Source organism: Amphibalanus amphitrite, unplaced genomic scaffold (genome assembly GCF_019059575.1).
Source record: "Amphibalanus amphitrite isolate SeventyFive unplaced genomic scaffold, NRLGWU_Aamphi_draft 000323F_arrow, whole genome shotgun sequence".
In the NCBI taxonomy this organism is placed as follows: Eukaryota; Metazoa; Arthropoda; class Thecostraca; order Balanomorpha; family Balanidae; genus Amphibalanus; species Amphibalanus amphitrite.
Window position 1 is genome coordinate 221026 of NW_024881818.1, and position 26592 is coordinate 247617.

At 51.8% G+C, this 26592-nt stretch overlaps 1 protein-coding gene across 1 annotated transcript in view; it reads left to right on the plus strand.

The window, feature by feature from the left end:
- The window catches only part of LOC122388441 (microtubule-associated protein futsch-like), a 34574-nt gene extending 8225 nt beyond the window's left edge, over positions 1–26349 (plus strand). Inside the window, exons 2-8 of the mRNA XM_043379509.1 lie at positions 1386–1487; positions 4953–4993; positions 8339–8464; positions 13084–13228; positions 20592–20815; positions 21033–21323; positions 21808–26349. Of these exons, the coding sequence (XP_043235444.1) occupies positions 1386–1487; positions 4953–4993; positions 8339–8464; positions 13084–13228; positions 20592–20815; positions 21033–21323; positions 21808–25086 (4208 nt within the window). The 3' untranslated portion in view covers positions 25087–26349. The remainder of the gene's footprint in view (positions 1–1385; positions 1488–4952; positions 4994–8338; positions 8465–13083; positions 13229–20591; positions 20816–21032; positions 21324–21807) is intronic.
- The last annotated feature ends 243 nt before the right edge of the window (positions 26350–26592 follow it).

Here is a 26592-nt window from a genome sequence, read left to right on the forward strand (position 1 = left end):
CGAGTAAGCTATTGAATTTCGAAATGCGCTGATAAAAAGCAAGATCACCCCGTTTTAGGAAATGGAAAAAGACGAAACTGCTCAGGTAGCTGCCCGTGCAATTTCAGCTGAAATTAAAAACTGAAATTAAGTGCAGTTCTTCTATAGCTCATTGGCTGCAAATTGGTTGTAATTAGTTTGACCCATAATTTATTTAAACTGTAAACCAGTATCCATTCAACAAATTAACAAACAAAAGTCCTGCTCACCTGCTATTCGAAAAGCGACCGGATCTGTCGTGAAATGACTGATCGCTTGCAATACAAAGGGACGCTTCTATACCACCATGGGTGGCCTTCCGGAACCCACCGGAGGACTACAATGTGCTTGTTAAGTGCACTCTAGTCCCATAATATCGGTGACATATGTGGTGGCTGATGGCGCGTGAGAAGACGTGACTGAAGTGAAGTCTGAAACGGGGACTGATTAATGATATCTGCACTTACTGGCACGGCATCCAAAGAGACGTCCGGTGTGGTCCTAACGTGGCGAGAGGTGATTGATGTTTGGGAGAAGAGAGAAAGAGAGAGAGAGAGAGAGAGAGAGAGAGAGAGAGAGAGAGAGAGAGAGAGAGAGAGAGAGAGAGAGAGAGAGAGAGAGAGAGAGAGAGAGAGAGAGAGAGAGAGAGAGAGAGAGAAATAAACCGATGAAGATATGGTTTCTCAATCATGCATAAGTCATAACATGTTCCGAGGATGTTCACGAAGGCAAGTTATTTGTGGTTTATTCCATCGCTGTTTACTCCGCTTTATGTCGACCTCCATTCACCGGCTCGGACTCTGTGGCCAACTTTTTCCGGTGCTGGTGTGTCTGGTGTGAGCACGCGGCTAAATCGGCGCGCCTCCGGGCTAAACAGTCGTCTCTGACACACCTCTTCCTGCACAAAAACAGCCGCCGCGTCCGTCGGGGCCAGAGCGGCGCGTCGCGCAGCGCCATACATCGTCGTTAACGTCGCGAGAAGCACCGCCGACCGGAGCGAGACGCGCAGTTACCGTACTCCGCCTGCTGTCCCGGCCCGGCGAGATGCACATTTACCGTAGTTGGGATGACTCCACCCTCCTCTGGGGTACACCAGTAAACAGTGCGCTCGGTACACGCCCCGATTGTGCGTTCCTCCTGTTTCTGTTTGTTACACCCAAGCCGAATTAACACCGTGCGGTGCAATGCTGCGCCGTACGGCGTTCATAGCACCGTCACCCTCACTATGTGCCAGGTTTCCTCGCCCATGTCCCCGACCCTGCACTCAGCCACTCACCACCAGCGACCAGCTCGTGTTTCGGGCCCCTCTCACGATACCATCTGTTCTTTTATCTCCCTTTTACTGAGTTCCACCGTTTGTATTTCAGATCCCGCGCTGGAGAAGGTGGTAATAGGAGAGAGTGGACACGATTCCAAGTTCGCCTTCGATAACCCATACTTCGAGGGCGATGACGACATCGGCAACAAAAGTAAGTCACAATTGAAAGCTTTAGCTTGCATTATGCTATATTTTGTGCTGCCCAAAAATAAGCTGTTTGGAAGATTTTTTTCGGGAAAATTTAGGCACTTACTTTAGTTTGCAGATTGCCCTTGGTTTGTCCTGCACAGAAGACTAGACGGTTTCTTCTTCAATGTAGTTTTTCTTCGATGAAGTTGGTGTGGTGTGTATTTTAAGCGCTTTGACAGTGCAGCAATTTACCTACATGGTAGAATAATAAATCGGCGTGATTCGACGAAATGGTGGGCCGTGCACGACACCGTATTTTTCTTGTTGAGCATGACGTCAACATGCATTCAATGTGTTGTCTTACAATGTAGAATTTACAGTGTAAAATGTGAGCCATCAATTTAACCCGCGCCCTGCTGGGGGTCCTGGATTTCCACGCCCTGCTGGGGGGGTGTTTGAACACCCCCCTTTGTAACTCGGCTCCTGGGCCACGTAGCGATACGCGGAAGGCGGCGTTCGAAAGAGCGTCAAAAATAATGACGAAATCACTTCGGTCAATTTTTTGGTCAGGTCAAAGGTCAGGTCACCAGAGGTCATTGAAGGCAAAATTTCGCCGATTTCCAGGTCGAATGTCGAAAATTTCCAAGAAGCCAACGCATAACTTGGGAACCAATAGAGCTACAGCGCCGCGAAAAAGCGCATTCGATAGCCCTATTAACGCCCTTTCTGAGTAATTCTTTCAGATTTGACCTAACGTCAACGGTTTTGCCTGCAGGGGGCAAAAACTGCAAAAATAGCCGATTTTTTCGAAAACAGTTTTTCTGCAATAACTTTTGACCCAAGCCTTGTACGAGCTTACTTTTACCGGCATCGTGTTTCTCTCGTCAAGACGCATCGAATGAACTATAACTTGACCTTGAAAGGTCAACTTGAAAATTTGACCTCAGGTCAAGGTCATGACCTGACCGGAAAGGGTCATGTTGCATATCAGTCGATCCGTATCGTCGAGCTGAACACATCTAAGGCGTTTTCATCGCTCTAGCATGCCTCTATCAAAAGTTATTTGCGAAAAACTGTTAGATACCATTCGTGACCTAAGATGACCTCAGGGCATAAACAAGGGTCACGGACACCATTTTCAAGTTCAGTGTGTCTAAACCACTTGTAATTCGGTGTTTGGGAGTATTTATAATGTCTTTCATCCAAAAGAGGCGCATTTCAATTTTCTCCCATTGACTTATAATGGGGAGGTCGCAAAATTGACCTGACCTTAGGTCATCGATATCAAAATTCTGAGATATACATTTTGTACATGCTATTGCTCTTAGCAATCGCTGAAAGTTTCAAAGCGATCGGTCACTCGGTGTAGCTATGACAGACATTGAAACTTTTTATGAGGTGAGGTCACTTCAAGTGACCTGGTGACCTGACCTTGAATGACCTTGGTCTGAAATTTTCACAACATGTGTAAAATTGATGTATGATAAGGTGTACCAAAAACGGCGGCGCTCCGCGCCGCCGTTTTTGAGATATTCGCGAAAAACCACAAGGGGGGGGTGTTCAAACACCCCCCCCCCCAGCAGGGCGCGGGTTAAAAACTGTCCTTCATATTTAATTACACCTCAAGCAGCTACTATAAATATCTGCCATGACCCGTAATTACCCTTTCAACGTGCGCTTTCATCTAAACGAACGGTGTTTGGTAACTAATGTAAACGGCTATTTAATATTCCTGTTGGGGCGCCATTCGTCTTGGAGCTGGCGTCGGCCGGGCACCATCGCCGGCTTACATCAGCATTCCAGCGCCGAATGCAGCCCCACCACGCCTGGCATTTGTATGAGCGTGAGTGTATGTATGTATGCTACCCTCCCGGCACAGGGCTGGGCGGTGCGGGGCATTTCGTACACACCGCCGCGCTAGTCAACCCTGCACCGCGGTCACAGACGGCGCCGCCGGTGTCTGGTTAGGTGATCGATAGGCACTCAGGTATCAGGAAAGTGAGAGGGTGTTCGACTCTCTCAGTCGCGACGCTCAGAGACAGTGAGCGATGTGTGTGCTACAGGGGCCCCTGCGCGGAAGCAGCACGCTCGTTGATCAGGACCGGCATGCTTGTCGGTCTGTCGTGCGATTACTACCGATTTAACCGAGCGTTTGCGGATGAATGAGAATTTCATTGCGGTTTAAATTGATCCCCAAAAATAAAGGGTAGACCAGTTACTTTTAGACGCAAAGTGCGTTCAACGAAAGACGACTTAAAACTCATGTCCGGTTTATATTCAAAATTTGAAACAGGTAATGTAGTTTCAGTTATGTCACTCCCGGAAAAAGCCTAGCATGCGCTGGTTTCCGACTAGCATCGGTCAAATGTCTGGTGGCCGGGATCCGGTCCTACAGGGCCAGTCAGATTCCTGTCGCACAGGTATGCACCCGTCCCTCCCCGCTCCCCTCCCTCCCCACTCCCCCAGCGTGTAACGTAATCCCGGGGCGCCTCGCGCGCGGCTGCAGCGGGGCCTCTGGCCGGTGGTGAATCGTCCGCCCCGTGCTGCCACGTGTCCCGTGGCCACGTGCGGACACGGATCGTGCAGCCGCGGTGGGCATGTCGTGCAGTGGACACGGGCGCCGGCGGTGGGACGATTTGTATCGCTGTCAGCGTTTGCAGGGAAAGGCGGCTGCCCGTGGGAATGACATGACGAGAGTCATGCTCGGGAGTTGCAATGCGGATGAGCTGTTCAATAACACAGAAGGTGCGGCTGATAGAAGCAATGTGAAGATGCAGGAAGTCAAAAGACAGCAGCACAGAATGTAAATGAGGCTAAAAACACCACCATACGTAAGGAACATCTCCCGGAGAAAACATCTCCACTCTCGTAGACCCTTGGATTCGTGGTCCACGAGAGATTCGTATTTCAGGTAATGCCGCTGATTTAAAGCAGAAGGTAGCCTGCGTAGAGCCCTTGCAGCCACACGCTTACTGGCATAGGCGCATGCCTAGTAGGTGAGCTCATACCCACGATACTCGTCCGTCATACCGGACCCATGTCCACCCAGCTGTGGCTGAGCGGCATTGCGTGCCGAAACCGACAGTTCAAAGTCCGGCCGGAGCCAGAGTGGGCAGACCAGCTGACTTCAGCTGCACAATCCCACAGACATTCCGGCAACACACCCACAGCACTGGATCACGCACCGCGAGTTTTGGAGAACGATTCGCCTCCGTCGGACAGTGACCCGGGATAGACTCCCAGAGAAACGGCTTGGGAAAAGATGAAGGGTGATTATCCTCGCCACACAACTCTTCCTTGGTTGAGTCACCTTCAAGTAACTACTGAGATTAGTTGATTCGTATTACTGATTTATTCTTGTTACCGGCCCATGACTGCCGTAAATCCTTCAGTATCGTTTTCCTGGAATGGACTGTAGCAGTGATAGGAAGTGTGATTAACCGGAGATCGTCTGGTATGTGATTCTAACCGTGTTCTCGTCTTCCAGGTACTCTGCCTTCTACAGATGTCCTCGTGGCTAGTGAAAAGGTGAGTCACTTCCTAGCTACTCCTGCCTCCGAGAATTCAGTTAACGAGTAACGACATACTAACAAAGATAATTATGCAATAACTACACATATGTACATGTGCATAAATACATAGTTCATGTATCAAATTTATTTAGTAGGTATGCATGATGGAGTCTGAGCTGTATACGACCATTCATTCCTCTGGAACCTCACAAAGAGTAAAGAGCATGAAAAGGGCATTTTCCGATAAAACACAATTACCTGCCTCGGTTTTGTCTTTGAAATTAGATACGCATAAATCTTGCAATTTTATAATGATTCACAATGTTTCTCACCCGATAACGTGTTTTGTAATGATTTATGCGTTCTCACACCCATTCACTATCTATCTTCAAGTCCATCAATCACACACGTGTTATTTCTGAGTGGTGTATAAAGGTGATAATTACGGGGTTCCGCCTGGCATGCACAGGAATCCTTGGGAGACACTCAAAAGGAATTTAAGAAGACTGCCATTTTAATTTTCATAGCTAGCCAATGTGGAATGAGGGGACAACTAATCTTTATAGTTCAACTTGAACCCTTCTTTGTGATTCAGATTTCAAATCCATGTACCGTGCAGATCTACCTGCTATTGCTTCAGCAAATTTGCCAGAAGGTGGGAAGGAGTTCAGTATGCGCTCTTCCGGAACTTTCACGACGACTAAATACGAGTATGCGCTGTTAGGAAAAACAAGAGTTTTGAATGCAAAGAACATGCATTAAATAGTAAATATACTTTATCATCCAAGAAATTCCTAGTATTTCAGTGGAAGTTGGGGCCTCAACAGAACAAAAATGGTTGATGGACCTACGAACCAAGGACCGGACACGATCGCTCAATGGATGGGAAAGCACCGCATCCAATTTGAGACGCATATGAAGGTATAATATAACCCTCGCACGACCAGGCCATTTCTCATAACACGAACGACCAGGGGGGGGGGTTGTTACGACCCCCCCCCCTGGCGTTTCGAAACGGAAGGTCGTAGAGCTTAGCGGAAAAAAACCAACGGATTGCTCTCAACGAGATCTCGCGATTGGTGGTATATTTTTTGGTCCTAGGTCAACATTTGACCTACTTTTGACCGGTCAAAGGTCAAATTTTCGGAAAAATAGACTTTTTTCAACTTTCGGCGGCGATTGCGGTAAAACGGTGGGGGATATCGACTTGAAACCTTCACTATCGTGTTCCTTGATCAATTCTCTATCGTTTGGTATGTATTTCGTTTCCCTAGCTCTAAAAATGGCGCGTTGGGAGCGCCGGAAGTCGGCAAGGTCACAGTCGGCGGCAGAAATTCGAAAAATCAAAACTTAAATTTTTGAAATCTGATTGTATTTTTGGATTTGGGAGGTCCATTTGCTCCCTATAGAAGCTAATATTGCTGCATATTCCCATTGAGGTGACAAGAATTAGCAAAATAGTGGTTCGGGCGCTTTTCAAAAATAGTACCGGACGCTGTTCCTCTTGTGACGTCATAGCTCCGTGACCTGACCTGACCCGGTCAAATTTCTTATACCATATGATAGCCAATACTTGCCCCAACATGCATGGGAAGTTTCATCACGATCCATCAACCGATGTCCGTACCACCGGCAGGAAACCTCGGGCGTTGGCACTCAGTTTGTGAAAATCCGGCCGGAGGCTGTACCTCTTATGACGTCATAACTCCGTGACCTGACATGACCCGATCAATTTTTTCGGCAAAAGATGCGCAAAGGTTGCCCCAGAGGGTATTGAAAATTTCAGCCCGCTACGACAAGCCGTTTAGCGTGCACTTCGAAAAAACCTCAGGGGGGGTTGATACAACCCCCCCCCCCCCTAGGCGTTCTAGGGATAATGGAATAGGAACTCGTAATTCAGTTAAGGTGGAATGAACTGAACATTCAAAGGGATTACCAACTAAACATCTTCTTATTTAGGAAAAGTCTCCTTAGATCAGTAAATACCCAGTATCCTATCCAATTTAGATTGTCCACGTCCTATTTCTCTTATCTAGTTATGGCCCATTAGCGATATCAATCACTAGAATGGTCTGCTTTAGGCTCTGAATGGCCCACATTTACCTCACTCTGAGTGCCAGAGAGGCCTCTGTTTGGGGAGAATGGGAAGGGAGGGTAGGTGGTTCATCACGCCTAGGTCAGGGTCCCGCCACACACCGGACCCGGGTGATGGACCGCCCGCAGTGTCTGATTGGGTGGTTAGATGGGAATGGTGCGTGACGCTCCCAGTCGACTGGTGAGCGGCCCGGCACGGAAGGGGCCGCCGAGCCGGCCACGGGGGACGTCGGGTCACCCTCTGTCTGATTTCATAAAGAACGACAAACATTAGATCACATTATTGGCAAAGGGAGCCGAGTGTGTTATTTGAAGGCGAAAGATGCCTTGAGGCCTATCCTACCCTATTCTGGCCATTGAGATGCATTTAGATTAAAAACACTGGGCATTCTTTTGAGCCTTTACTGCGATATTTCAATAGTTCTGTTCAGTCATCATACTCCTCTCTCTCTCTCTCTCTCTCTCTCTCTCTCTCTCTCTCTCTCTCTCTCTCTCTCTCTCTCTCTCTCTCTCTCTCTCTCTCTCTCTCTCTCTCTCTCTCTCTCTCTCTCTCTCTCTCTCTCTCTCTCTCTCTCTCTCTCTCTCTCTCTCTCTCTCTCTCTCTCTCTTTCTCTCTCTCTCTTTCTCTCTCTCTCTCTCCCTCTCCCTCTCTTTCCCTCCCTCTCCCTCTCCCTCTCCCTCTCTCTCTCTTTCTCTCTCTCTCTCTCTCTCCCTCTCCCCCCCCAGTACACCCGGCACGTCCCGTTGCCATGGTGACGGCCACGTGACTGAGAGTAGCCCGCCTGCGGCGGGCCGTCGCACGTTCCACTATCGCTGTGATGCAACAACTGGGTCGGGTCTGGCGGGCTGCTTCACAGGGCAGTCGCCTTTGGGGGCCGACTCGGTCTGGGGTAGATCAATCGCCCACTGCTCGGCTCGAAGGGATAACGTCACAAATCGAGCGGTGGTACTTCGTGGCCTGTTTTTCACGGCACGATTTTCAAATTGATCGACAGGGCAAGCAGAAATTTGGTCAAACGAATAACATCCGAATACGATTGTCACGTGCAACCTTCAAACCCATGCAACCGATGGATGCATCGTGCACAAAATCGACTACGAACAGCCTGCTAGAGACGAACAGCCACGGCCCTGTGAACAATGACTGATTTAACTGAGCAGGAACTATTAGTCACTCCATCACAATAGCGCCATCGCGCTGCGCTGACCTCTAGTTGTGTCTGTGCCGAGACCTTGCTCCACTGACCTGTGACCTCCCCCACCACAGACGAGTACTGCGCGCAGCGCCGACTCCAAGACGGGAAAGAAAACCTCGCCCTGGTCGCCGTTCGCGGTGTTCTCGCCAAATCCACCCGTCGAGCGACGACGAGCACTCGATGACTCATTCCTGACGGTGAGTGCCGCTGGGGATGACTCCCCATTGAATGAGTGCCGCTCAAGAGTCAGGGTAACTCCTTTCTTCTGTGTCACCTGGGATACTCTTATCTGAATGATAGCCGTACCGGATAACATTTTCTCAGCTGTATCAATCGGGGTAACTCCTCTAAACCCCGAGTGTCACTGCCCACTTAAGAAACTCCTTCTGACACTGAGTGCGGATTGAACTGAGTTTTAACTGTGAGCGTCGGTTGAGATGAGTATTTATTTACGGTGATTGTTTCCGTTGGGAGATCAAGTCATCAATAGCTGCGAGCCGTCATATATTCGTGCGGACAATGGAGGTGTTTAGGTCTGAAGTAGAAAAAGCGGACGGTAAGACAAATCATATGTCACAACAAACAACTTAAGGCTTTTGTGAATGACACCAAGGTCACAGCGTCCGGTATGTATTACGCTCCGCAGCACCCCCAGTCCTAAACCGACACTTAATCCGATGATTGGAGGTTCCGGCGCCGGGCCGTCGTCGTTTCGGCTGGGGATCCCGTGGCGTGCGGCGTGCTGCGACTCGGCGCAGCCGGTCCGGTGGGGCCTCCTTCCCCGAATTGACCGCGCGGCGCCGAGGCATGAGCCTGTTTTGACGACGCGGGTCACAGTAGGCATATCCGTGCTGACAGCATACTCAAAAGCGCTGGCGATTAGCCATCTGCGTCTAAATGCTCGCCGAAACCGCTTGAACGGCGAGATTGGGCTCCGACGGAGAGGTCAGACTCCGGAGAGTGAGTTGACCCCAGATCATTAGCGTCCTTGACCCCACCGACGCGCCGTGACCGAGGGCTGCGTGAGTGTGATGGGTGGGCCTTGTTAGGTGCACGTTTTACCAATGGCCGAGCAGACTGTAAGGCAAGAGCGACGAGAGGAAGCTTTTGCAAGTCACAGTTCGTGCGCGTTGAGGTGCTATCTAAACGATAAGTGTCAGTGAGAGTAAGACTGTGCTCCTCGGGCCTTTTGATCTCATTCTTCTCAATGACCGAAAACCATTCGTCCGCCTCTGAATGTAGAATGTATGTCCAATTGATCATAATAAATTATTGATAACATTTTCATTCTATTCTCACATTACCATGTTGATAACCGTTACATTCTAAGTTATCGTACTTAGACGTTTGATGTTCATAGATACAAAGACCACATAGAATTGATCACTTATTGGTTTCCTGCGACACGGGAAATGCATCATACAATCTTATAGTCGTCTGGCAATGGCACGAATAAATCCACACGGGTATGTTTTCTTTTCTTTTTGCCAGCTTGATTACATCTGGTTGGTGATCTTGCAGTAAAAGTGGCATAAATTCATTTTTAGAACCCACTGCGACAGTTCTTTTTACTACGCACAATACTTTCCGGAACTTTCAAAGCCAGCTTTGTATACCTCCGTCGCCTAGAAAAACCAAACAAGCCCTCTGGTCGCGGTGTGCATATTCTGAAAGGCTGCGCTGCAGCGGACGCGCTTAGATATGCATCCCGTATTCCAATGGCACGGGCTGGCGGCCGGCGGTGGCTGGGAGCGGCCGGACGTCGCTTTTGACCGCGGCTCGGTGGCGCGGCGCACCTGTGTGGTGTCTGTCTCCCTCTCGGCCGCACCAAGGCTGTCTGTGGACGCCGTCTGTGACCTGCGCTGGGCGCGGCGCCGGTCGGCTCGCACTGCGGTGCGCGCGGCGCGTCATCGCAGCGCCGCTGCCGGCGGCGACACCGTCAGCGCTCCGGCGCGGCGGCGGCGGCGGCGGCCTTTCTCCGCAGCTCGGCGCGGCAGCGCGGCCGCCCGCGATGGCATGTGGTGATAGGCCGGTGGCCGGCGCCGGCGGCTGGCCGGCCGGTGAGCGGCGGCCCGACCGGAGCGGCCACCGGCGCCGGAGCCGACGCCGGGAGCCGGCCGGAGTCCGTGCCCAGAGGACACGCTGAAACCGAGCCGGAAAATAGGGAAAAGGAGATTTAATACACCACAAACTAGGAAAAACTGGTTATAGAGCCAGTTAGGCACGTAAAACTGTGCCGATCACTGCGACCCGGAATAGGACCACAAATAGGAATTCGGTTGAAAATCAAAATAACATGGAGAAATATAATCCTGGATCTCAAAGAATGGCCTTAGTCTGAGACAATAACTCGTAGAGTCCTTGCGGTCTAAGCTAGGACCTCGGATGGTATTGGTCACTGCGGTCCGGGGCGGGGCCTCTCGGAGACGCTATATCATCCACGGGTAATTAGACCGGCCCTGAGCGAGGTCCGGCGCGCGGTACTCGACCCCGGTGTCCGAGATCTCGCCCAGGCCCGGCCGGCCATCAGCCGGGCCTCTGGCGGCTGATAATTAGCCCACTGTTCGTCATTGTGTGCGACAAAGTGGTCACACGGCCTCTCCGTATATTCTCTGGGGCCTGGTTGGTTTGTAGAATTGTTTGAACTATGTGGCCCGGAAAATTTCATTAGGTTTGCCTTCATTAGGAGAAAGGAGATCAGCTAGATTTACTGGTAGTGCTGACATCAAGTGGTCCTTCATGGGTTACTTTCATAATTCGGCAACAGAAATATTGACTGCTTATTAGAATTTTCGATTAAGATTTCAGCCGTAAACGGAAAAGCCTGCAACTTGGTCGTCAGTTTTCATGCACGGTAAAAAGCAGGCGCAAGTCTTTTCTTGTAATTGAATCGCCAGTAATTACTGTATTTAAATAAAATAACATAGAATACCTACCTAGATGCTGAAAGCCAGCGGGCTAAGTGGCTCCGGGCCGTCATCCTCGGTGGTCAAATGTGCAGAAATTGGCTCAGTTTCGCAACTCTGGCCCGGACTGGACCGTCAGTAAGGCCACCAACACGTCTGTCGTAACAGGCCGGCAGCTAGATACGGACAGTGGCCACGCTGTCACCGGTGGTGTCATTTCCTGCACACCGGGATCGTCCCCCGGTGACAGTAAACAACTGGTAGCACTCTGCATCGCTATCTGCACTACCGCGCTGCATGGGGAAATTCAGCTGTGGGTCACGATTTTTTCAGGAGGGCGTTTATATATGCCGTTTGTGGCTATGCATCGATCGATGGAAACAGGAGAATGCAACTTAGTTAGATGCTAACTTTAAGTAACGAGAAAGGTGCCGACCTAAATCGCGGAGTTCGTGGCTAGCCACATTGCAATGACTGCATCGCAAAATGAGACTGAAATTACATACTGCAGTACCGAGGCGTGCGCTAGCTGGAATTGTTGACTGCAGAGATGAAGGACTGCAAATACAGATACTTCTGCGCTAAAAATATCGAGGACTGTAACGAGGCAATAACCGGAGACTAACGACAAGTCGTACACTAACGGGAGACTGTAACGCCTTGTAGGGCACTAACCGGAGACTACATCGAGTAGGGCACTAACTTGAGACTACAATACTGAGTAGCTAACTGGAGACTGAAATACTGAGTTGGACACTAACCAGAGACTGCAACGCTAAGTCAACCACTAACGCAGTGATGAGTGGGGCACGTACTGGATAGTGGATACTACAATACCGAGTTGGGCACTAACACCAGATAACAATACCGAGCTGGGCACTAACCGGGGACTGTAACAACGAGTCGGTCACTAACCAAAGCTGTAATACAGAGTTGAGTATTAACAGGAGACTGTAACGCCGGATTGGGCGTTAACCGGAGACTTAAACACTGAGTAGGGCACTAACTAGAGACGGAGACAAACAAGTACGGCGTTAGCCAGAGACTACAATACAGAGTAGGGCATTATCGGAAACTAAAACACCGAGTTGGGCACTAACCGGTGACTAACACCGTGTGGGTCATTAATTGGGGGCTGTAACACCGCGTAGGTCACTAATCGGAGGCTGTGGCACCGAGTTGGACACTAGCCAGAGACTGCAATGCCATGGTAGGCTCTATCCGGGAACTGCAATACTGAGATAGGCACTAATCGGAGACTGACACTGAGTTGGGTACTAATTGGAAACTGGAATACCGTGAAAGGCACTAATCGGAAACTGAGACGCTGAGTTGGGTACTAACCAAGGAGACTAATGGCGTGTAGAGCACTAACCGGAGACTGTAACACCGTATAGCGCACTAACCGGAGACTGCAACAGCTTATCGGAGAATAAAACACCAAGATAAAGAGTACGTAGAGACGTCAAGCTGGGCACTCGCCGAGATCTTAGGAATCTAGTGCAATGTCCCGAATAGATCAGACTTGAATAGAGCGCATTGCGGCATGTCCTGCGCCCGCGTGAATACATTTTCATATGTGCGATATCATCAATGGATCGGTCAAGCATCCCTTAACATCATTTTCAACAAACAACATCGACTATCTCAAAAAGCGTCCAAAATAGCCACAAAGGGCCATCGTAGAATTCATATACTCTTTGACCTGTGTCGATTCATTGTCTCATCATTTACGGATAGTATGTCACCATTGTCAGACAATGTCCAGTTCAAGTAGTTTACAGTGTCTGCATTGTATCTGAATATCTGATATCGTTGAGCACTTGCTCACATAGCCAGTGAACATGTCGAGTCGTCCCGTGCACTGTGCAGCTACCCATGACCATCTGACCACATCATCCGTTCTGTAGGAGCCGGAGAGAGTCAGCGTGCCACTGCGGGGCCACGACTTCACCGGCCTCGGCTTCAACATCTGCGGCAACATGCGCGACGGCATCTTCGTCAAGGACGTGCTGCATCGCGGCCCGGCCTCCGAGTCGGGCCAGGTCAGAGCAGGTACGTCAGGTCAGGTCGGGCTGGGTATCTCTTTGAGCTATATGCTTACACCATCCAGTCTGGTCAGACTGTGATGGAGCTGCACTGCACTGATATTAGATGCCAGGGAACAGGCAGTTAGGTGTAAGCTAAAAATGAAAAGCACAAGCGAAAGGAGCTGATGAATGTGCCGCCTAGCCATTTACTTGGGCTGTTCCTCCAGACGGGCCAGTCCTGGTCGCCATGGTCCAGCTTATCTGTGTCCTCCTCGGTCAGTCCAGTCGCCAGTGACCCGTGTCCGCTCTCCAGCGGCACGCAGCGCCGGCGGACACCATCGCTCATCGCCGTCCGACGGGGCGGGGCTGTACGGCACCGCTGTCCTCTGACCCACATAGACCGGGCGCCGTACCGAATCAATTACCACCCTCGGACCGCGCCCCGGGCCCAGAGACCGGCCGCCGGTGGGTGCGAGACTGGATTCATATGGGTATGGAACTGGATTCATATGGTCCGGGACTGGACTCAGAAGGGCCTAAGAACGGGTCTCAGGTGTTTCAAGCATTGGTGACAGATGAATCCACGGGCCGACCTCGGACGGGCCTAGGACTGGCTTCACATTGGCCCAGGAGTAAACTCGGGATGGGTAAAGGACCTGCTCGGATGAGTTATTAAAAGATAAGCTTTGGATTGGTCCCAAAATGATTCCTTGGCTTGGGACCAGAGACTGTCCTCAGCTATACCTACTGTCTAGGGACCGACCTTAAATTGGCCCGCTGGTCAGCCTCAGATGGGCGTGAAAAGACGCCTGGTCCCGCAGCGTCAGAGATCGCGGGCGGCACGCAGCTGACCGCTGTGCGCCGTCCGGCTACATGGGCCGGAATCTAAATACAGCCATGGGTGGTCGAGAAGTGCGCTGAACGCAAATATCGTTAGTTTGATGGATCATTATTGAGAATACGGTGCGGCCGGTCACCCGCGGCTTGGCAATAATGGTCTGACCCATCATGAAATGCCTGTGTAATGACATAATTTGTATTGGAAACTCCCAGTGCTTAAATGATTGGAGCCGGTCGTTTTTCTCGCCCTCTCACCTCCGTTGACCCGTTAGTGCCATTCCCACCACTTCCAGTAACACAACACATTCGAGAACAGTAAAAGTACTTACTCGATAAACGTACCCCTTCGACCGAAATACCCCAATGTTAGTCTCATGAAATGTGTGCTCTTATGCATAGCAAAGGTAGATCATCCTATGTTCTGCGTCTACTTCACGTACCCCAGAATCACAGCACACCCAAATCTAGCACTCCGGCCACTATCCAGCACCCATTCACTCGCCAGTCGCCAGTTCAGTCAGTTCAGTCGCCAGTCGATGCACATCGGGGGCAAGTGGTCCGAAACTCTCCGGGAAAACGGCTCCATCGCGACGCCTGGTAACGAGCCTGGTGCGCCGACGACCCAGCTGCGGTCAGCTGAGGTTTTCACGGTGTTGGGCAGCGGGGACTGGACAAGATGGTTACCGGCGATACCCCAGCTTTCTGCGATGGAACACGGCAGTAGTGGTGTGGGGATGTGAAGTGGGCAGTGGCTGAACGCTCCACTGCAGACGCCTCAAAAGAAAGTTGGCTATTCTAGGTTGTTGAGATATTGCTATCTGTGACGCTACACGAAACGGACAGATATACCTATTAAGATTGGGTGCATGCATTATGAATTGGCAAGAGATGCTACTTTCGATTCTTCAAGTGTGGTAAAGCGACATTGCTATTATTTATGTCCTGCTGCTGGTCCGATCGAATGTGAAATGTACGAACAACACAACGTATGCTGTGTGGTGCATGTAAGGTCGCCAAGTGCGGTTCGAGTTGGGATCCTTCGTTTCTAGTAATAGCACTGATATATTTCAGAACAAGAACCAGTGAAACCTAATCGGAAACCATTTGTGGCGAACTCAGAAGTTATTGTGCGAACATGCATTGACCGAATGGCAATCATCATAACATAAATCACTTCTAATGCAGCAAATGAAGCGTTTAGCAGAGGACAAATACCTACCGTCATGCTGATTATCATGGCTGCCAGCTTGGCTGACACACCTACAAACAGAAACGGAATGTCACTCTGTCTTTCACCGATTAAATACTGGTCGAGTTGGCCTGGGTGCGGTGGTCGCCACTTTTCGCACGGTTTTCCAGCGGCGCGGTGGCGTGAAAGTGTTTCGGTGCTCGTGGCTTTCCCAGGCCGGTCTGCCGACCGATGATCGCCGGTGTCTCTCTGCTGCGCCGCGATTGGCGCAGTTTCGCCGCCACTGTCGCCGCCGATGACGTCGAGGCCGTCGGCTCAGTCAGCCGTCAGATGAGAGCTAACGGTGTCGATGGCCGATACTGTCCAGTCTCCGGGCGGGGCGACGGTCTTCCCCGCAGTGGAGATGTACGGTCTTCGACTGCCCAGTGATAGCCACCGGTCAGCGGTGGTCAGCCGTCAGCGGTCAGAACTGGGCGAGTCGCTCGCCGTGGAGCGGTCCTCCTCCCCTCTCCCTCCCTCTTCTCTTCCTCCTCTGCCACACAAGACACGTGTGACACGCGTCACCGTGAGGCGCCCGACGGATGACAAGCACGGTTCACTGAACTTTGGACGGCCCCATGGCGACGGGCACACACTCGCGCCTGCTGCGCCGAATTCGACACGCTCTGAAGATGACGCGTCAGACGTCCGTCCACGTGGCTAAGTCCGGAGTGCTGTATCCAGGCTGGATAATTAGTCCCTAGCTGTAAAAATGACTACAAGGATAAACGTTGTAAAGAAATTATTTATTTTAGGACTGACTGTAGCGACCACACATTCATGCACGCTCGGTTTTCATCAGCCTCAAAACAACGGTGTTGGATGCGAGAACAATGCTTCAGTCGCATTGTTTTTATATCATTGTCTGTCGCCACAGGTTACATTTGAGTTCAAGCATGCATGACATGGACTTACGATCAAGGGCGGATCTAGGGGGTCGTTTTGGGGGGGGTCACCAGTCGGCCGACATACCAGGTCTGGTGAATGAATTCTGACGACCGGGGGGGGGGGGGGTAGGGAGCGAGTATGTCGAGATCAAAAAATGACATTTGATCTTCGTCGTTTATAAGATGAAGTTTTATCGTAAGTCACTCGGCTCAGTAGTTTTAGTTAGTGAAACCCACCTATATAGGAGCGTCGCCACGGATTTTTTACTGGGGGGGGGGGGAGGCGGGTCGACCGACTTAAAAACCCAGAAGTAGATATAGTTACCTACCTCACTTTTAGCCTAATGCATTAGTAAATAGTAGCATACAGTCACGATCTCTCTTATTGACCTGTGTATGAATCGGCGGCGCGAAGCGCCGCAAAAATTTGCAAAAAAAAGTTGTCAAAACACAGCTCTAAAACACAAATATTACAACCTTTTTAGCATGCTAGTACAAGCCGGAGTTCCTTCACAGTACACATATGAATTCCGATTCAATTTGACACGGTTGGTGTTATTACAGTCACTGTTATTTCTCTCTTATTGATTGGTGTATAAATCGGCGGCGCGAAGCGCCGAGAAAATTTGCAAAAGAATGTGTCGAAACACAGCTCCAAAACACAAATTTTACCACCCTTTTAGCATTGCAGTACAAGCCGGAGTTCCTTTACAGCACACATATGAATTCTGATTCAATTTGACACGGTTGGTTTATGTAATTACAGTCAAGATTTCGTATTGACCTGTACGTATGTACATAAATCGGCGGCGCGAAGCGCCGCGAAAAATTTGCAAAAACATTTGTCAAAACACAGAGGGGGCCTCCTCTCTACAGAGGACCACCGATCTCTATTGCGGGCCTCCTCTTTTCACAGGGCCTCTTAACTACAGAAGCTACAGGGCCTCCTCTCTACAGAGGGCTTCCTCTCTACTGAGGGTCTCTCCCTTTAAGAGGGCCTCCTTTACAGAGGGCCTCCTCTCTTCAAAGAGCCAGAGGACCTCATCTCTGCAAAGGGCCTCCTCTCTTCAGAGGGCCTCTTCTCTACAGAGGGCCTCCTTTCTTCAGAGGGCCTCTTCTCTACAGCGGGTCTCCACTCTTCAGAGGGCCTTCTGCATTCAGGCGGTCTCCTTTCCACAGAGGGCCTCCTCTCTACACAGGGCCTCCTCTCTACATAGAGCCTTCTCTCTACAGCAGGTCTCCTCTCTACAGAGGGCCTCCTCTTTAAAGGGGTCTCCTCTCTACAGGGGGCCTCCTCTCTACTGAGGGCCTCCTTTCTACAGAGGACCTCCTCTACAGAGGGCCTCCTACCTACTGAGGAGTCAGAGGGGCCCTAGCGGTCAGACACAGACACTAGCGGTTATTCACTGGAGGCCCCAGGAAGTAAGAAGGGCCCTAGCTGTCAGGCTGGTCAGAGGGCCCTGAATGTCCTGACGTGATTTTTGGGATTCCCGTGAATTTCTTTCGCCTCAGACGTGATTTTGACCTGCCAGGGCCCAGGGGCACTAAAAATAAAACAAACAAAATAAAAAATGAAAATAGGACATCACCAAAATTAAGTGACCGAAATCCGTTGAGTTTTTAATTTTGCGTATAGGTAGGGGCACCACGAATTAAATTCATGACCATCCCCTTGGAGTTTTCCTGGATCATCCCCTGGTGCTCGCACGGTTGAGACAAAAACGAGTAAGATTCTGGTCTTCAATACGCCTTTTCACGCAACACGATCCAGAAAAACAAAGGTATTAGCTCAGAAGTGTTTGACAGGTGATTTTGAGCATGCAAGACGGCGTCTATAGCGCATTTAGGTCTTCGGCTTTTGGGGGGGGTCAAATGACCCTCTCAGACCTTTTGGGGGGGGTCATGACCCCGTGGACCCCCCCCAGGATCCGCCAGTGCTTACGATGCCATTGGGACGCAATGCAAGCAGCGTACATCGGATTATCCAGAACTTGCCCAACCAGTTGCGTACCGGCATTGATATAATAACCATATAGGCCCTAATGCAAAGTAATGTCGGCGAAAAAAGACCGTGAAGTTCACTATTTTATCGCCATATTGCAAATATGGTCGGTAATTGCTGCATCCATGCAATGAATATGCACCGTCCAGGGTTCTTGCAGTCCGAATGTCTGCTTTCATAGGTGGCGGAACGGGGGGGCACCGGGGCACCGCGCCCCCATTGATTTTGCCATTTTAACATTAGCCCTATGGGCGTTGCGTGGAAAGAATGGGACCAAAAGTCAGCGGTGTCCCAAGGTGTTCCGCCGCTACTGTCTGCTTTGCGTCAGATTTAGGTAAGCTTGGCTGTTGTTTGGCACCATCATTCGATGTTTTCGGTGGTCTATCTGCCGCATACATTTGTATACCAAAATGTGCTGTTTCTTCACTGCGCAGTAACCCTTACTGTGGAAACTGAGCAGAAGTGAAGAAGACATCAATAGGTATTACCTACCAGAACGTAGAAACCAGCTAGCAGCAAACTTGCCTAATTTCAATGTTAAAAATAATCGTCACTAAACAATCGACGTGGGACTCGGGGTTCATAAACAGAACCGTAACATCGTAACATTGAGACTGTGGCCGGTGTATAAGGGCAGTGCTGTGCTGAGATAGGGGAAGTTGGGGCAATGCCGGAGTTGGGGCAAAGCCGAAATTCGAGATATTTCGAAAACCGTAAGACATGGATGCCACCTGTCAGTGATGCTCTGAAGCTTAAGTGACTACAATTATCGCATGTTTGTTACGAGTCGTCATTCGGAATACTTCGGCTGTGAGGGCGCCAAGAGCGTTTTCAAGGTACGCGTTCCTTGTACTACATGCGCCTTTGAAGCTGCATTTCTTACTCATTATGCTACCGTTTGTCTGGCCAATTCGGTCAAGTAATCTTCAGCATGTCTTTGCATAAGTGTGCTGCCTATTTGAAATTTATACGGCACGTTGAAAAGTTATGAGCCTGCAAATGAAAGTATGGCTGGCTGGGGTAATGCCGAAAACGTGCAATTACGCACGTTAAAGCACGCTACGTGGACTTTACTGCTGTAGAATAGCAACGCGAATTTTTAGTCACACAAATTACACTTTCAACCGACACAACGGCCTGTTACCTATAAGGAATTATTTACCTGGCATTTTCTTATTATATCACACAACTATAACTTCCATTGTGCACCAAGCGTCCTCAAGCTCTTAAAACGCGTGTCAGCTTTGATAAATTCTGGATAAAGTTTGAGATAAAGTGGCAAAACATCAATGTCGGCATTCCCCGTAGATCATTTCTCCCATTTTCGGCTTTCCCCGCAGTCCGGGGCAACGCCGAAAAAGTCACTTCTTTGATATTTTTAGTTTGTGTGCTTAACGGTATGCGAATTCATCAAATGCGCCTGGTATGTTTGAAAGGCAAAAGACTGGCCTCTCGAATGACGCCAACAAGAATAGCTTATGTTGTCTACCTTGCGTGCTACGGGCGTCAGAAAAAAAGTATTCGGCGTTCCCCCAACTTCCCCTACTGATACCCGGGCTGCGATATAATCATGTGAGAAAAGAGAATGCCGGTGGGATATCTCTTTCTCCCTCCCTCCCTCTCTCTCTCTCTCTCCTCTCTCTCTCTCTCTCCCTCTCTCTCTCTCTCTCTCTCTCTCTCTCTCCCTCCCTCCCTCCCTCTCTCTCTCTCTCTCTCTCTCTCTCTCTCTCTCTCTCTCTCTCTCTCTCTCTCTCTCTCTCTCTCTCTCTCTCTCTCTCTCTCTCTCTCTCTCTCTCTCTCTCTCTCTCTCTCTCTCTCTCTCTCTCTCTCTCTCTCTCTCTCTCTCCCGCTCGCTCGCTCCAGTCCCACCGTCTCCCACATGCACGGAAAGCTCATTTAGATCGGCAGACCAGAACATATCTCCCCAGGCGTATGGGAGTGTTTGGACATACACACGGAACCTTTCTACGGGCTAATACGTGTCGCCGCGCTATGTGCCGCTCGAGCTGGAGATCATACCCGCCTCCACCCGTCTTTGATACACCCTATGCCGCCGTGGGATGCATTGTTGGCGAATCGGCTATTGTTGGCGGAAAAATGCCTCGCATGGGACGAGCGGCGCTCCCCGCCCGTCGGCTCCCTCTCCGTCTGTCTCCTTACATGCCACCGCCGTGCCGAGAAACCATCGATATGGAAACACAGTCTGGATGGTATGTGTCGTGAGGCATATCCAAATGCTCTGGAATGATGTCCCGAAAGTTTATTGACCGCCGGTGTGCCGAAACCGATACGATAGTTAAATTCCACAAACGTTCGTTTCTCCCTTTCCAGCTGAGATTGGTGCTTTCTAAACATAGAGCACAGCTTGATAGAAAACATACAGCTTAAGTTACCTATTGTCAACAAATTACCAGTCATCCTCTCTTTCCAGGTGACCGTATCACGGGCATCACGGTCTCGCTGGCGCACGTGGTGCTGGAGGACGCACTGACCATCCTCAGCTACGCCTCACCGTACGACGTGCAGATCCACCTGGAGAAGGACAGACGGCCGACGCCGGTGGCCAAACAGGCCGTCAGCTCTCAGCCGAGCACGAGCAGTGAGCGGCTCTGTCACCCCTTCTACCGCAGCCAGAGCATCGACGACCTCACCAAGGTGGGTGGAGCGGGACATGTGTACGGTCCCCTCGAAAGATGAGACGAGCGACCCTCTCAGGTGCCTCGGTGGCCAGTGACCCAGTGTAGCATTTGAAATTACCTATCCAAAGCGTATTACAAGTGGTTTTATTACGATCAGTGAGATTTTGTCGGTTGTACCTAAGCCTTCCGGCATCCAATGCAGATCGCTTATATAAATCCCCATTGTTTTTCAGATTGGCCAGACCAAGCTGAAATCTGCCAAGAAGTCGGCTCGCACTTCTCTCAGCCACGCTCCAGCCGAGGCAGCCACCAGGCAGGACGGCAGCCTCACGCCAAAGGCTTCCTCCTTCAACGAGAAGCTGCTGTCCAAGACGACCCCGCCTTCAGCTCGTACCGAGACCGAGCGGCTGGCGCAGCGAGAGGCCGCTCTGTCGGCGACCTCGCCAGAGCCTAGTGAGGGCGGCTACCGCGAGATGGCAGTCGATGTGCCCGACTACGTGCTCGAGATGGACGCCAAGAAAAAGGTGGGTGGCGTGGTTCCACAGCTCGGTAGAATTCGTGCAGTCTCCATAGGTTGTGGGCAGCAAGTGGCGATTATACTCACTCTGTTATACTCTTGACGTGCACACTCGCACTATAACATGAATAATGTCATCCGGATTGTATCGTATGAAGACAACACATGTGTGGCACATCAAAGTATTACAGGTAGCAACCCGTCCATACGGGCTCAACCCCGGTGACTCACTAGGGTGCCTGCCCAGACCAATGTCTCCCCCTATATCCTATCATCCTCCCGGCTCTGAAGTGGTCTCATTGGACCGAAAGGGCCTAACCCATCAAACAAAAAACCGTCCATTCTGCTACTCCGTGTGTCTAAGTCAGGTTGGCTGTTGACTGTTGACTGTCGAGTGTCAATCCCCGTGAGCCCACCTTCCCGGAACCGATGCCGTCACACGTCCGCGCTCGGCAGCTCCTATATTTGACGCGCGTGTTTACCGTCGACAGGCGGCGGCTGAAGCGGCGCGGATGGGTCGTCTCGGCGCCAAGGCGCTCCCGGACGGCTCCTCCGGTGACCCCGAGCGCGGCAGCCCGGCGGCAGAGCGCGACACGGCCCGCTCCGGCGCCACCTCTAGTCTGGTGGTACAAAGTGAAGTTACGACATCGACCGGTAGGCGGCGCGACGGCTCCGGTTCTAGCGACGATTCACCACCGGTCGAGGGCAAGGCTGAGAGGTCCAAGTTCAAGATGGGCATCTCTGGCTTTGGTTTCAAGAAGCAGAAGAGCAGGAGCGACGCAGAAGGAGAGAGCGACGCAGGAGAGGCATCAGGAGGGAAGGCGGAATCTGAAGAGCGCCCCAAGAAGGGAACCATGCCTGCCATCAACATGAAACTGCCGAAACTCGGAGGCAGCAAGCCTGTTTTTGAGAATGACAAGTATGTGAAGAAGGACGAAGAAGACGTGGAGACTCCCCAGCCTATGGTAGTGGAGGTGGAGAAGATAAAGTCTGCCATGAACAGTCAGGTCCGAAAGCCGAGCGCTTCCTCCAGTGCGTCTGGTTCGGACGTCGATGCCATCGAAGTTGATCCAGGTATCCACGGAGATAACGTGGACAAGAAAGGCTCTAAATCGAAATCATGGGGACTGAAGAACATCAAGAAAGGTCTCGGCTTAGGAAAGAAGCCAGAAAGCGAGGAGAGGGACCGTCGGACGACCTCAGACAGTGACGAAAAGGAGAGGAAGACCAGCTCCAGCTCCAGCTCTGGAGAGGAGACCAAAGAGCCGGCGCAGGGCGACCTCCCTGCCGAGATGCGACTGGCCGCCGGCGTGGCGCAGGAGCGCAGAAACCGCCGTAACCGGCAGAAGTCGGCCAGCTCCTCCAGCTCAGACGACGAGAAGACCGTCGAAAAGAAGCCCATCTCGCCGCAGCCTATTGAGGTGGAGGTGAAGGTGGCTGACAAGCCGCTCTCCTCTCTCGCCGACGATAAGCCGGAGGTCCAGGAAGACGTTCAGAAGGAAGTCCGGAAGGTCGAGACGGAGGTCGAGAACGTAGAGATCCCTCGCGCCGAGGTGGATAAGATTGAGGTACTGAAGGAGGTGCTCTCCATGACCCCGAAGAAGGAGGTGGCCCGCAGGGAACCGGATGCGGACGCTCTCGAGGATGTCGTCTCGGAGAGGGTGGAGCGCAGCACCGTCCATCGCTCCACGGAGTCCCTCTCTGGCGACGGACAGCCCCGTATCACCGGCGAGGTCACCGGTCTGGTGGAGGTGGGTGCTCGCCGTGGCCGCCCGCCGCCGGTTGGCTCACCGCCCAGTAGTGCCGACTCTTCCTCTGACGATCACAGGGACGGCACTGCGTCTCTGAAGCGCGCCAAGAAACGGCGTAAGCGGCGCAGCGACAGTGCGCGCAGCTCCAGCTCGGCCGAGCACGCCGCTAACGGAGAGGCGAGCTCTGACGACGAGAAGCAGCGGCCGGTGGTGCGTCTGCCCGGTACTTCGCCGGCGCTGCCTCTGAGCAGCACAGAGATCAGCATCGACACGTCCTCCACGGAACCTCTGAACACGAGCACGCCCGTCAAACGCTCCGGCGGCGACGAGCGCGACCGCAAGTGCGCCTCGATGGGCGACCTGTACCGGCTGGGTCCGTCCTCACCCGACTCGCCTCCTCTCGAGCGTGCCGTCTCCCTCGAGCTTCGCAACGCCGAGCCGGACAGTCACCGGCTGGGGCGCGCCGTCGAGACCGACATCCAGGAGCCGCAGCTGGACCTGAGCCGCGTCGGCAGGTCCGGCGGATGGCCGACGCAGCCTAATGGTCTTAGGAACGCCTCCAGCGCCGACGGCCGCACGCACATAGAGGTGGTGCCGGAGGAGGCGTCTGAGCGGCGCACGCCGGCTCCCTCCTCCACGGTGGTAATGCTGAACCAGTCGACAGAGGACGTCACGGTCATCTCTACAGAGGCGAGCAGTATGAGCGGCCAGTGGGTGACCGCACAGGAGGGAGACACTCTCCTCGCCGACGCCGCCACAGATGAACGTCGCTCCTCCGTCGCGTCCAACTCGTCGCATTCGTCGACGTCCTCCGTTCCCATGGAGATGGATGAGGGCACGCAGACAGCGTCGGTTGATATGGATAGCTCCGGTGTGAACTATGTTTCTGTATCATCGGTGACGGTTGGCGGAGAGGATACGCTACTGGCGTCAACTGGCGGCGCGTCCGTGGTACCACCTAGTGAAAAGTTCGAGAGTGTAACATATCTCTCATCGACCGAGGTCGGTGGACCGTCCAGTCTGGTAGAAGTCGTCCAGACGGACGCCGCCAACGAAATAGAAGCCGCGAATGCTGATGCTGTGAAAGACGTTGCTGATGAGGATGATGACGTCAAAGATGATGCAGTCAAGGAAGAAGGCAATGGTGATGCTGTTGAAAACGATGATGCAAAGAGTGATGACAGTTTCAATGGCGTCATCCCCGATTCTGAGCGAAACGGTCACGAGAACAGCGAAGGGAAGCGTTCAAGGCACAGCTCAACCTCCTCGTCTTCCTCTTCCTCGTCCTCCTCATCGAGCGAGGAGGAGGCACCGCGTCGCCGTAAAACCTTCACCAACGAGCCGCTGGAGGCCTCCCCGGAGCTGCCCGTGCGGCCGGCGCCGGCGGCTCAGCGAGCAGCCTCCGAGCCACGGGAGCCCAGCGACCCGCCGGCCGACTCTGAACAGCACCGCGTCCTGCTGCGCGGCGACAGCAAGACGCGCCTGCTGCAGACGGTGCTGGACGCCCACGAGGTGATGGTGACGCCGCACAAGGACCGGCGCCACAGCGGTCCGCCCAGCTCTCCGCTCAGTGTCGAGGTGTCCAGTCTGATCCCGCCGCCGGCGCGAGCACGACCGGCCGCCGGAGCGGCGGACGAGCAGCGAGTCTCGGACAGGGAGCTGATCGAGATCAGCGAGGACGAGCTGGACTCAGTGATGCTCTCCCATCGAGAGTACCTGCTGCGCCAGGCCGAGCGGCTTTCTCAGTCGCCCAAACAGGCCTCTGAGGAGGCACAGGAGACCGGCGAGACGGCCGCCCCGGGGAAGAGCCGGCCGCGCGCAGCCGTCGGCGGCGACTCGGACGGGAGTGTCACCACGACTCTAATCATCGGAGAGTCACGACTGTCGGGCGGCGTAACGACCACGCTGATCGGCGGCGGTGACTCGGTCGGCCAGGAGTCGGACTCCCCGCCTCCGGACCTCCGGCCGCCCAGCCCGCAAAAAGAGACCGCCGGAGTCTCGGCCACGGACTGGGACTGAGGGACCTCCGGCAGTCAAGACAGTCAGTGGAAAGTGCGCGAATAGACGGATGGACGGACTCTTAGCAGCTGCGAGCTGCTCCAATCGCAGGGCAGACTGATTCCCGAATTTATCTGATCAGCTTCAAACCCAGCCGTCTGCCACGCATTAGAGGTGCAGATACGAACTGGAATGCTATCCAGACGTTTGAAATGCTGTCCAGATGTCTGAAGATTTGGACATCTGAACGTTTGATTGTCTGGACGTGTGGATGTCTGGATGTCTGGATACGAGTAATTGCTCACGACCATGGTGCTCAATCTGCGTATAGTGCCGGCCCGGTTATAACTAGTGTGGTGACGAACATTGCCGGCTGCCTGACGCTGGAGGCGGTATGTGGCGCGCTGGTGGCGATCGGTGGCGCACTCCCACCGATGGACTCAATGTGGCGCACTGCATACGGACTGAACAGAGCGGGCGAAGCTGGGCTTTGTCAGTGCAAAGTTGTATAGTTATAGCAATCAGATGTTATCGGCAGCATCGATGGTGTAATTACCAGATATTATATGACGATTGAATTTTCCGGATGCCATTGTGTCTGTATATCTTGTGCTTGTAGATGTAAGACATTGAGAATTACTTTTCAATTGATGGTGCCTTCTGATACATAATGTTGACATAGGGGGGTTCGCCCCTTATCATCCGGGATATATTACGTACCGGAAGCCCTATTATGATGCATTTTAGCTACATCCAAGTGTTTATTACGTAAGTTTTTAATTATGAATGTTGGAACTTGTTGAAACGAATACGGAATACTTACGGTTCGATCGCCTTAGTTTCCTTGTCTTCAGCAATTGCCTATGCATGAGATTAGACAGCAATTTGTCAATGAGCCTCAGCGATCATTTGCTTTCGTGTCATGTGCCATGAGGTGTTTGACAATCGCTCAGAATGTTGGGTACGACCTAGGAGAGCTGCACGTTTTTACTATTCGCTCAGATGCTGTCGGACGAATAGCTTTTGTATTACCGATCGAATGACCGGCCTACGAATTTTAGGGGCGTTACGAGCGACCAGCGGGTGCTGAAACCCACGACGTCGCTTGTACTTGGTTCGACGAGCGCTCTTCATATTCAGACGGGTCATGTCACTCGAACAAAGCCCCGACTAGTTATATCAGCGCATATCGTCGATTCGGTCCATATGTGGGGTCAAAGCTGCTGGTTGCAATCCATGTTTGATTGTATTTACTTCAGCTGCGAATAAACTTCGAAATGTGTATAACATCGTGACTTTTTGTTTAAGTTTGATAGCAACGTTTTTCAATATGCAGTGATTTTTTAAACTAAAATGATCATATGCGAAAAGTTAGAAACATCTTTCATAAAAATATCTGCGTTGTGTTGAGATGTTTTATGTTTCCTACTTTTTATTTACCATGTTTATCACTAACTTCAAACAACTGTTAAAACTTTAAAAAAAAATGAAACGTAATATTCTCACAGCGTTTTTGACGCCTACTAT